General features: G+C 36.9%; 1 protein-coding gene across 2 annotated transcripts in view; it reads left to right on the plus strand.

The window, feature by feature from the left end:
* The first annotated feature begins 92 nt into the window (after positions 1-92).
* Positions 93-13,510, plus strand: part of LOC149842698 (DNA topoisomerase 4 subunit B (DUF810)) — a 225,630-nt gene continuing 212,212 nt past the window's right edge. Inside the window, exons 1-3 of one of the 2 annotated variants that reach the window (XM_089999370.1) lie at positions 93-253; positions 9,266-9,442; positions 9,561-9,625. In XM_089999370.1, the coding sequence (XP_089855496.1) occupies positions 9,280-9,442; positions 9,561-9,625 (228 nt within the window). In that variant the 5' untranslated portion in view covers positions 93-253; positions 9,266-9,279. The remainder of the gene's footprint in view (positions 254-9,265; positions 9,443-9,560; positions 9,626-13,510) is intronic. The other variant, XM_089999371.1, reaches the window with a different exon arrangement.

Raw genomic sequence — 13,510 nt, forward strand, 5'->3', positions numbered from 1 at the left:
CATAGGTATGGTTTCTTTTAGAGCGAGTCCGACAGAACTCGGATTCGGACTCGCTGCCAGCATCTCAACTCAGGTCTGGGTCTGTTTCTACCTGAGTCCGAACCAAACTCGCATCGTTTCCCGCTATTTCTTGTGTTCCTCTATCCCTCCGTTGTCCGTACGCCGTTGCCAAAGCCAGTCGTGATTTTCCCTCGCCGGAGTAGCGATCGGACGGAGATCCGTCTCTCACACCTTCGGTAGAAAGGCTTTCCAGGTTTGCTTTATCCTATCCTTTCTCATTCCTCGTTCCTGTTTGGTTTCTCATGACATCGCGATGATTTTTCGCTACAAAGAGTTCGAGGTCGCGATTTCTTGTTCTTAGGTCAGATTTTATGCAGGAAATCTCTCGTTTGTATTTCGTTCGGATGGTAAGTTCTGTAGTAATGTTGTTAGTTGTTTTATTCCCTTTTAGTTCGAGTGAGTGAGAGCCAGTGTGTTTTCATCTGGAAATGGAGAACTGAGATCGAAATTTCCGATAGTTATCGCGCGAATTAGACGGTGTCTGTAATAGATGGAGTTGAGCGGTAGATTCTAGTCTGCCTTCGATGGGAATGGCTGAAGAGTACCGAAATTGTTGTAAGCATAAGCGCCGTTGGAATTGTGCTAGGGTTTTGAATTAGTTCTGTTAAATCGGTTCTGAGAGTTTTTCGTTGGGCGGGATGGCACTATGGTAGTAGTTTATTTTATTTTATTTATTTTTCTGATGTCGAAGGAAAACCCTCACCGAGAACCAGGTCACTTAATATGCCTGGCTGCCTGCGAGGTAAATCTCCGGGTTGAGGACCCGACCACCCAGCTTTACCACAATTGCGCCAGTGGGATTTGATCCTGGGCTTTCAACTTGACACAGGACCCCGCTGACCACATGGATAACCACCGCGGTGGTGGTAGTAGCTTAATTGACAGGCAAACGTTGTTTAGAACTAACATGACAGTAACCTCTTTCTCCCTCTCTCTTACACACACAAAGTATCTTTATCGTCACCATCTCCATGTCATTCTGCTTCGTCTTCATCTCCAGCATTACAAATAGTAATATTTGTCATCATTGTGATCGTGGTTGCTGTCGTGGCCCATCATCTTCCTCCTATTGTTGTTATATCACTGCATTATCGTCATCATGTTCTTCACATTCATCCCTGTCATAAACATAATCATGACCATCATTTCTATCTCATTCACCATAACCACTCCCCATTTTCTTCCCTTTCTCCCTTCCGTCAACCATTCAATTGTTTGCCTGACTTTCTGTTTGCCTGTTCCATCTGGCTATGGGTGGTGCAGACCAATGGCTTGAAACGGAGAGAGGTGTCAGATTTACCAGTTAGCTGGATGAGAAAATAATTCTCTCTATTTTTTATAAGGGGTTTGGCTGCCAACAATTTGGTTTAAGCAATGAAGATGGTACCGTCTCAGTTAGACACACATAACTGGTTTGACTGAGTTGGCAACCTAGTTGTAGGTGCCTTCAAAGTACGGCGTTAGGATTTGGGATCAAAATATTCAATGCATGCAGCGGAAACATGATATATTGTGCTTGTATATGTGCATATGCATGTGCATGTGAAAAAGTTATGTATACACTAAAGGTCATAGATGTGCATTCGTTTATGCTTTTATAAGAAAAGTTGATGATTTATGTATGCATTGTAAATTTATTTTTTATTAACTTCCTATTAATTGTGGCACATGTGTTTATCTTCTGTTAAGATTAGTGGGTAGTTTTAGGTTGATAAGAATAGAGTTAGTTATTAACTCTAATTGGTTAAGAGAAACAACTTTTTCTTCTTCATCTCTACTTTGATGGAAAGTGGAAATCACGTAACCAATGAGGAAGTGGTCCTTTCTCTACCCTATAAACGTAGATAACTTCCATCAGTTATGTACGTATGGAATTAAAGAGGGTGAAGAGAGAGAAACCACTTCCCGATTCTAACTTGTTGCAGGAGTGTCATCATTGCATTGGAATGCATTGGTAATCCTTGAAGATTCTCGATCGTTTTTCTCTTCCGCAAACATGGATCGAGCTATTTATAAATTATTTGTAAAGATCATGAGATTCCAAGATCCTAAAGATCTAATATTCATTTCAATATAAGATTTGAAGTCTTACATGTGGTATCAGAGCTCGGTTTTGAGGACTCATGATTTTTCAATAAATAAAAATTTTATATATATGAAACTCGTATATAATATATGTTGAATAAAATACTTTATGTATGTGCATGAAAGAAGTTATTTTGATGTTCTCCATGCTTTAACACAATCATGTGAATATATACTATTTCATGTGTTTCATATGCAATCATGCAATAATACAATCACGTAGATGCATGTGTATGTTTCATAATACATATTATTTGATTATTCTTTTATGCACTCTCTTATATGCATAAGAAGGGGGCTTATTTAATGATTTTGATGCGGGGTTTGATGGTCATTTGCTAGCTGCTTTGGGTTCCATGTCCTGAGGATGAGATTCTCAGTTTCATGAGCTTTTTTCCCTTAAAGCTTTAAATGGTGGAAGGAATGAGAAATACTTGTAAATGAGCCCCATAATCTTGATGCTATTATTTTAGGGCTTTTATGTCATGATAATATAAATTGCAAAATGTTTTTTATGTAAAAAAAATGTTTATTCTGTTCAATAATTGCAGACATGAAACAGTTAAATTTATTTTGATTTAGACCCTGACTGAATTACAAATAGGTTCTCTGTCTGAGTAAAATTATGTGACAGATCTTGCAGATTACAAATTATTTATTTATGGATCCTTACAGAACTGTTATTATGTACCAATAAAATTCAGAATATAATTTTTATCCTTGTGACTTGTTCAACTACTTTGTTCAACATTCATATTAAGTTATGATTTGGTAGCTGCCAAAGTGGCTCAATCAGAATGTTAAATGCTGAATTTGGTATTAAACTAATGACAATGACTCATAATGATATCATGAATATCATCTAAATTCATGATGAGTCATTGAGTTTAATTAATCATGTGAAGCTTATGATTCCCCAAAGGTGAATTACTTTTCAATGATTATGTAGACATTAAGGGGTTAACTATGTTTTACAATTAAATAGACATAAGATATCCAAAGATAACATGTTTATTTAATCATAGAACATATGACCTAATAAAAATTACTTATGCAAATACATGTAGGCATCATAATTAGTATATCATGGTTACTACCCAAAGGATAACAATTGTTATACTTGTATTTGTATTCTTAAGTTGTTAAATATGTTGTTAACTCAAAGCATTAATAGTGTGAGCATTTTATCTTATTATATTTGTTCTATTGCAGCATCTTTTCCTGTTAGTCTTAATTCGCATGCTGCATCTGTCCCTATTCACAACTGAACTAACTTGTCAGATTGGATTGAGCAAGTTCAGTTCACTTTAGGTGTGTTGGACCTTGATATGGCACTCCTAGTTGAGAAACCCGCTTCTATTACTGGTGTGGAGGAAAAGACTCTATAAAGCTTGGGAGAGATCTAATAGATTGAGCATCATGTTTATGCAAATGACAATAGCAAATAACATCAAAACTACTCTCCCTAAACGTGACAATGCTAAAGAATACATGCAAAACATTGAGGAGCGTTACGCACCGCGGACAAGTCCCTTGCGGGAAAGCTGATGGCAGAACTCACTACTATGCATTTTAATGGTACTCGTACCATGTATGATCATGTTCTTGAGATGACTAACATTTCAGCTAAGCTAAAGAGTTTGGGAATGAACGTGGATGAGACTTTTCTTGTCCAATTTATTCTAAACTCCTTGTCTACACAGTATGGGCCATTTCAAATTCACTATAACACTATTAAGGAGAAGTGGAATGTGAATGAATTGACCAGAGGAGGCAAGGCTAAAGCAGCAAGGTGCTCATGATGACTCAAGGAGCAAAAAGAAAATTTGGGAGGAAGCCTGGAAAAGGCAATAAACGTACACCACCCAAAATGAAAGAATCTACTCCACCTGATCAAAAGAAGGAACACATAAATGATAAGTGTAATTTTTGTAAGAAAATTGGGCATTTTAAAAAAGACTGCATGAAACGTCAATGGTTCGAAAAGAAGGGTAAGCCTTCGATTAATGTATGTTTTGAATCAAATTTGACTGAAGTTCCTTCTAATACTTGGTGGATCGATACTGGTGCTAATTCTCATGTTTCCAACACGATGCAGGGATTCCTTTCAATCCAGACCACAAGCCCAACCAAAAATTTCTTATTCATGGGGAATCGAGTTAAAGCTCCTATTGAAGCTATTGGGACTTTTCGTCCAATCTTAAATAGTGGTTTTCATTTGGACTTGCCTCAAACACTTTATGTTCCTTCTATTTCTTGCAATTTAGTTTCTCTATCTAGACTTGACCATGATGGTTTCTCTTTTAAGTTTGGGAATGGATGCTTTAGTTTATTTAAAAATTCCCTTCTTCTTAGTTCTGGGATTATGATTGATGGTTTATACCAATTCAAGTTTGATAATCATTTTGCTGAAACTCTTTTGACCTTGCATCAAAAAGTTGGAACTAAACATGGCTTGATGAATGAAAATTCATCTTTCTTATGGCACAAAAGACTGGGTCATATATCCAATGAAAGGTTAAAAAGATTAGTAAAAGATGGTATTCTTCTGAACCTAGATTTTGCTGATTTTGGTGTGTGTGTGGATTGTATTAAAGGTAAAACAACCAAACACACAAAGAAAGGTGCCACAAGAAGTACAAAGCTTCTTGAAATCATACATACAGATATTTGTGGACCATTTGATGTTCCATCTTTTGATGGAGAAAAATATTTTATTACCTTTATTGACGATTTTTCACGTTATGGCTATATTTATATGTTGCAAGAAAAATCTCAATCAGTAGATGTTCTTGATATTTACATAACTGAGGTTGAGAGGCAACTAGATAGAAAAGTGAAAAATGTAAGGTCTGATAGAGGTGGTGAGTTTTATGGAAAATATGATGAAACGGGTCAATACCTTGGTCAGTTTGTTAAACTCCTTCAGAAACATGGCATTTGTGCACAATACACTATGCCAGGTACGCCATAACAGAATGGGGTGGCTGAAAGGCATAATCGTACTCTTCTGGACATGGTTAGGAGTATGTTGAGTAATTCTTCATTGTCCATTTCATTGTGGATGTATGCTCTCAGGACCGCTATGTATGTTCTAAACAGGGTTCCTAGTAAGGCAGTTCCAAAGACTCCTTTTCAACTGTGGACAGGAAGGAAACCCAGTTTAAGACATCTACATGTTTGGGGTTGCCCAGCGGAAGCTAGGATTTATAATCCACACGAAAAGAAACTTGATTTTAGAACAACCAGTAGTTACTTCATTGGTTACCCAGAAAAATCCAAAGGGTATATGTTTTATTGCCCTAACCATAGTACGAGAATTGTTGAAACCGGTAATGCCAGATTCATTGAGGATGGTGAGATCAGTGGGAGTAATAGAACTAAAAATGTGATCATTCAAGAAGTTAGGGTACAAGTCCCTTTGCCCATAACTTCTAAGGAAGTAAGTATTCGTCCAATTGTTGAACCATTCAACAACAATGAACAATTGAATGATCAACCACTCCATGATGAGATTGTCACAAATGAGGAAGTTGTGGATCAACCACAAGAAATACCAGTAAGACGTTCTCAAAGAGAAAGAAAATCTGCTATTTCGAATGATTATGTGGTTTATCTACAAGAGTCTGACTATGATATTGGGATAAGTAAAGACCCGGTTTCATATTCACAAGCCGTTAACAGTAATGATTCTGCTAAGTGGATTGATGCTATGAATGAAGAGTTAAAATCTATGGAAACAAACGAAGTCTGGGAACTCGTTGAATTGTCTGAAAGACAAATCAGTCGGGTGTAAATGGGTCTTTAAGACCAAGCGCGACTCTAATGGCAATATTGAACGATATAAAGCTAGACTTGTAGCCAAAGGTTTCACTAAAAAAGAAGGCATCAATTATAAGGAAACCTTCTCTCCCGTGTCTAAGAAGGATTCACTTAGAATCATCATGGCATTAGTAGCTCATTATGATTTAGAGTTACATCAAATGGATGTGAAAACAACTTTTCTGAATGACAGTTTAGAAGAGAAAGTTTATTTGGATCAACCTGAAGGTTTCACATTAAAGAATAAGGAAAATATGGTCTGCAAACTTAAGAAATCTATTTATGGACTTAAACAAGCCTCTCGACAATGGTATTTTAAGTTCAATGATATCATTACTACTTTTGGGTTTAAGGAAAGCATTGTTGATCAATGTATATACCTGAACATCAGTGGGAGTAAGTTCATATTTTTGATTTTGTATGCTGATGACCTTTTACTTGCTAGTAGTGACATTGGTTTATTGCATGAAACCAAGACTTACCTCTCTAAGAATTTTGAAATGATGAATGAGGCATCCTACGTGATAGGAATTGAAATATTTCGAGATAGATCACGTGGACAGTTGGGATTGTCTCAGAAAACATATATCAATAGAATTCTAGAGAGATTTGGAATGACAAATTGTTCATCCAGTATTGTTCCAATTCATAAAAGGGATAAATTTAATCTTATGCAATGTCCTAAGAATGAATTAGAACATAAAGCAATGGAGAATATTCCTTATGCTTCTATTGTGGGGAGTTTGATGTATGAACAGGCCTGCACTAGACCAGACATTAGCTTTGCAGTTGGAATGTTGGGAAGATACCAACATAATCCAGGAATAGAACACTGAAAAGCAACAAAGAAGGTTTTGAGATACTTACAAGGAACAAAAGATTATATGCTCACGTTCAGGAAGACTAATCAACTAGAAGTGATTGGTTACTCAGATTTTGACTTAGCTGGATGTGAGGACAGCAGGAAATCCACTCTTGCATATGTTTTCCTTTTAGCTGGAGGAGCAATATCATGGAAAAGTGAAAAACAGAAAAGTATTGCCGCATCCACTATGAAGGCCGAATATGTAGCATGCTTTGAGGCTACACTACATGGTTTATGGCTGTGAAATTTTATTTCAGGACTTGGAGTTGTCGATTCAATTTCCAGGTCACTGAAAATTTATTGTGTGAATGTAATGGCAGAAAGTCTTGACAAAGACATTATTGTTGGACCTTTATGTTTGTCTTCTCACTTATAGTCTATTTTAAACAAGTTATTACTGTTGTAGTACATGGAAGGGACTGTATCGCAAAATGATATACAACCGCCATGACTCACATTGATAATTTATTATTGTGGTGCTTATGATAACCAAATAAAGAACTTATCAATCTAATGTATGCGCTCCTAATGTCTACTATACTGAACCACTAAGAAAGTAATCGCATGTGCCAAGTGGGAGAATGTAAAATTTATTTTTTATTAACTTCCTATTAATTGTGGCACATGTGTTTATCTTCTCTTAAGATTAGTGGGTTAGTGGGTAGTTTTGTGTTGATAAAAATAGAGTTAGTTATTAACTCTAATTGGTTAAGAGAAACAACTTTTTCTTCTGATGGAAAGTGGAAATCACCTAACCAATGAGGAAGTGGTCCTTTCTCTACCCTATAAATGTAGATAACTTCCATCAGTTATGTACGTATGAAATTAAAGACGGTGAAGAGAGAGAAACCACTTCCCGATTCTAACTTGTTGCAGGAGCGTCATCATTGCATTGGAATGCATTGGTAATCCTTGAAGATTCTCGATCGTTTTTCTCTTCCGCAAACATGGATCGAGATATTTATAAATTATTTGTAAAGATCATGAGATTCCAAGATCCTAAAGATCTAATATTCATTTCAATATAAGATTTGAAGTCTTACATGCATGCTGTTATCATCCACATCTGTATGTACTATGTATCGTTGTCTACATTTTGCAGTCTTGAGTGTTCACTGGATATATTAATAATAAGTGTGCAAGTAGCCATACTATTTCATGTTTCTCACCTATGTCACATTGACACGGCCAAAAGACCTATGTAGGGTCATACTTAGGGGTGACAATTTCTGACACGACCCGCCAACCCAACCCACCAACCCGCTTCTTAGCCGGGTTTGGGTTTGGCTTAAACGGGTTCGTGTCGTAAACGGGTCGACCCGACTAACCCGTTTATTAAACGGGTCGGGTTCGTGTTAGGGGTATGCCAACCCGCCAACCCGTTTAATAAACGGGTTAGGCGGGTCAGGTCAACCCGTTTACCCGACCCCGGCCCGCCAACCCACTCGCTAACCTGCCTGCTAACCCGCCCGCTAACCCGTTTACCCGACCCGACCCGACCCGTTTATTAAACGGGTTAACCGTGTCGTGTCGGGTTACCCGTTTAGTAAATGGGTCGGGTTCGTGTTTGCCACCGCTGACCCGTTTAATAAACGGGTCGGGTTCGTGTTGAGGTATGCTGACCCGCCAACCCGTCGACACGACCCGCCAACCCGACCCGATTGCCACCCCTGACTCATACTGGATTCATGTAGTTTCACATTATTAATTATATATAAGTGGACATGGCATGGGAGTGAATTGGAGCAACTTTACATAGATTCTCCCACATGGTTTAAAAACTCGCTGAGTCAACCCAGTGACTCACTTGACTCTGTCATTTACTGGGTCAACCCAGTGAATGACCCAGAAGCGAACAAAACTCAGCCGCCCAGTGACTCGGTTCACTCGGTCATTTACTGAGTCAACCGCGTGTTAGCCGAGTTTTAGCATGATTCAGCCAAGTCAGCCCATGACTTGGCCCAGTCATATATATATATATATTATATAATTACATATATTGTATGAAATGTAATTTAAATATTATGTATATTATATATAAAAGGATGGTTATATGTACATATATTAATAAAATTATACATTAAATATATTATAAAATATCATATAATGCATATTATATACAGTATATTAATAACATACTATAAAATATACATAGTATAATATATCTACATATTTTATATAAAATATACAGTTAACAAGACCCGGCCGAGTCACGAGCCAATCAAGGATGAGCCAAGTGAGTGACGAGTCACTGGGTTTTAAAACTATGTTCTCCCATATTAGCTTGAATTTACTCCATGCATCTTGTGCATATGTATTGAATATTATTATTATGTTATAAGTTAAAACAGGTCTACAAGTGGTTTGTGATTGTCTTGAAAATCTTACAACACAGAGAATTGTTTCTTATGCAATGGGAATATGTTGAGGCAGGTTAAAATTGAAGGATGCTGTTAGAGCATTTTCGTTCTGACCGACACAAGCTCATTGAGTTCATTATGTCATCCAAATTGATAAAAGCTATCCAGTTTCCTGCTGGTGCTTCTAATGCTGAGGACGTTGATCTGGATGTTGTTAGTGCTGATTATGTGCTTGAATGTGCACGAGAAGGTAATTTTCCTCCCTCACATTGTGCGCTTTCTGCCCCTTTGTCTGTTTTGATATCTAAAATTTTCTGTTTCCAAAGAATGTTTCAGATAAACTTTTTTGATTGAGGTTTGTTATGCAGGTAGAGTTCTTGATATTTCTGAAGCTTCCAGAATGTGCTATGACGAGATGAACTTGCCGATTATGGTAAAAAAGAATCATACTATGGAGGATGTTTTTAGCATTGATCATGTACACACATGAAATAATCTAGCATTGTTCTCACTGGTTTAACATTATGAACCATCATCCGGATTGGAAACATAAATTTGTGATGAAACTATTTAGATTGGCAGAATTGATTCACTGCTCCCTTCATGTTTTCTACTTGACTGTAGCATGCTCCCATAAATTACATGCTTATGACTGATGAATAGGCACTTTGTTATACGTTAAACACTACAATGCAATAAACTGCAGATCAGGCTTGTCTTTAAGACAACAGTTAAAGAAAACTCCGCATCAACTTTGTATGAATTAACATAAACCACATGTCGTGTATGTGCAGAAAGGTGTGTAACTAAATAAACAAAAGAAAGTTATTTATTCAAGAGAATATTTGCGATTGGAATTTCTTGTCAAGAAAAGTTTCTTTTTTCTTTCAAAATTTAAGAATATTTTTTTTGGGAACATCTTAACATTTTTGAGAAATCTAAAGTTAAATACAAAAGTAAAGTTAGACAAGGAAGACTAATGACAATATTTGACAAGTGTTAAAATAAAAAAATTGGAAAATCATAAAGTTATTCTTAATTGAGAAAGGTTTTCATTGTGATTTTGTTGGAAATGATATTTCCAAAATGTTGTGTTGATGTTTGATAAAAATATTACAAAAATATTTTAATATTTTAAAAATGTTAAAGAGTATCTATGCATGGGGGCTGGGAGCTGTTAACATCTACGGCCTTTTGTGGCCACCGACACAATCACCACGGGTTTATGCCCCTAACAAATTGAAATTTGGCATGGTGATTTCATGCATTAACTGTCCTCGCAGTGGGCATTTTTGTAACTTTATAATGTAAATGACATTTATTAGTTCTACTTTCGGAGTGCACCATGTCTTTTTTTAGGTACACAAATAGCCATGTTTGACGATAAATAGTGCATGAAACGACCATGTCATTTTTTTAAAACTGCTAGCATAGGCGATGTTTGGATCCACATTACTTTATTTGGATCTTGGATATCAGATCCTTAATTTTCAATGTCAACTTTACATCGGTAATATTTGGGTCAAGTTAAAACTCTACTTTGATCCAAAATAAGATCACTTGGGATCCACATTTTGGATCCAGGATCCATAAAGGGTATACACTTATAATATCATATATAAGCCTATTAGAAAAAGAAAGAAAAATAAATAATAATAATAATATTATAAAAAAATCCTCTAAAAATTTGGGTTAAATTTCGGGGAGTTACAATTATGGTATCAGAGCCTGGGAATAATAAATCAAAGATCACAGTCGTGCCACACCCTGCAATCGCTCTGTGAGTATAATTTATTTTGTTTTGTTATTGGTCATGATACTCGTTCTTTTTATTGTGATGCTCATAATAGTATATAGGCGAATTCACGCCTACAAATGATTAATTTTGACCTATTAGGTGAATGACACATCACGCCTACAAATGATTAGCTTTTAGGTTGTTGACTTATCATGCCTACAAATAATTAGTATCGACCTATTAGGTGAATGATGTATCACGCCTACATAGTTTCATTGTAGATGATTGTATTATGATTGTCTGAATGGATCTAGCATACTTGCATTGCATGATTGATGTGTCTATCATGGATATCTAACTAAATTTCTTAGTAGATATGTGCGTGTGTTTCACGTCAAAATAATCGAATATGATGTGATGTAAGAATTATCAATGCTCATGAAATGATGAAATGATCTGAATGTCTTAGATAATATATGATTTGAGTCCTGTGTGTATAACTCGAACTACGTAGAAGTTACGTATCTTAAGGTTTAGTTGATTCTTGATATATACAGGATCACATTGTATAGAACTCATGCTCTGGTTATGCATGCTTCGATGTTAGATTTGGAAAATGCAATATTTCTGGTGGCAATGATATGATGCATAGGATAATATGCTTTTGTACGATATGATTGAAATGCCACGTGATTTGAAATTTTGAAAGCATGCGATATATGCTTAAGTTCAATAGTGAATTATGGTTCATGGAACCTTATTGGTGAAATGTGTGATTTCATGATTTTTAGTGCCATATAAAGTGATGTGATGCATATTGACGATAGGTATGCTTGCGCCCATATTGGTGGCTGTCGACCCTGAGAGCGGTTATTTGTACTGATGCATATATCACCATTTTGACACCTGTTGATGACTTGTCTCCAAAGGATTATCTGTGAGAGTATCTATTAACAAGATCAGGTAATTCGACTAGAGTGGTGGATCTCTGTGAGGAAGTACATTGTCCAAGAGCGGGTAGCGGCAAATACGGTGAATTCCTATGAGTAGGTGTATTGTCCAAGACCAGGTATCGGTCTAGGGCGGTAATTCCTTGTGAGGTCGTACATTTCTCAGACCAGGTGATCCGGCGTGGACTTTGGGATTTGTTAAAGAGTTATGCTAAGCTGTAAGGATTTACTAAGATTGATTAAGGTAGCCAGTCGTGAATCTATAGATTTGGGTTTTCTGTCATAGCACGATTAGCGAATCATAATCGTATTGATTTTGGATCTCGATATGATATGTTTGTGTATTTTGAGGAAAGATGAATTTGTTCTAAGAATAACACCTTGAGCGAAGTCGCGTCAAGAGGCAACTGACCACATAAGGCCTTGGGAAATTAGAACTAATTGAGGTCATAGAGTTCGTTGAAATAGTAAGAGCAACAAGCGATGAGCTGATATCGACAAAAGTTATTAATGAAATCCCGCATGTACTTGATTCAAATGCAACTTTTTCTGAAACTCATTATGAGTTGTCCTGAGCCTTTTAAAAATATATATGTTGAGAGGTTGCATATGTATGAGCACCCTTGTCATAACAGACATTTTTTTTTTCATAAATGATACAATGATAACTACATGTTCAAAACTACGGTCTATGCTTTGATCCACAATCTTCGTTCACAAAGCACGACAATCTAATCATTTAGGAAAACCCTTTTATTATTATTATTTTTTTTATAGCATAACAAAAGTATGCACAAGACAAAATAAACACGAAGTGCGCAGGTTACAAAGATCTCTTCTTGGCAGCCACAACATTTTCAAACCATTATGAACATCTAAACAAGCTCAGATCACGCCGATGGCTATTAAAAATGCCGAAATTCATTCAAATGAACAACAAACGAAAACAAAACAAAACATAGGCATACTCAGACATCTGTTAATCATACAAAAACATGGCAACCCTACTATCGGAAATCCAAAATCTCCAAATTTATTTTTGATTTGGGATTACGGCAGCCCTAAATCCCTGAAATTTCGATTTGGGAATTCACGGCATACCCAAAACCCCAAATTTTCAAGTGGGGAGTTACATCAAATCCAAAGCATGCTTGAAGACTTAGTAATTATGCGAAAACACCGTAAAAACCTACCGTATTCGCAGCTTTTCCCCCTATTGTCGAGTTACCCTATCGCCGTGCGCTCTTCCTCAAGTCTTGCGACAGAGAGAGGAGAAAGGTAACGAGTGAGAGATGTGGAACGAGAGAGTGGGGGATTTAAAGAGGTGAAGGAGTGAGAGTTGGTGGAGAAGGGGAAACAGAGGAGATCGTGGGGGAGTGGGGAAGATCGTGGGTGGGAGAGGGGTCGGTTACCCCCCTTTCTCACCAGCGGCTGCTTGAAACCGCAGCCCCCCACCCCTTTCCTTTTTATTTCAAACACAAACACATTTTAGGGTTTGCGTGTTTTTTTTTTAATGTGATTTCTTTTTTTAACACATACAGGTGTGGGTCTGGGTTGACCGGTCTCGTGACCCACGACCCCCCCTTCGTTGGGTCCACTTTTGGGCCTATCCAGATCCATCCGTGGATCC

Source organism: Nuphar pumila, chromosome 3 (genome assembly GCF_984573655.1).
Source record: "Nuphar pumila chromosome 3, dmNupPumi1.hap1.1, whole genome shotgun sequence".
Classification (NCBI taxonomy): domain Eukaryota; kingdom Viridiplantae; phylum Streptophyta; class Magnoliopsida; order Nymphaeales; family Nymphaeaceae; genus Nuphar; species Nuphar pumila.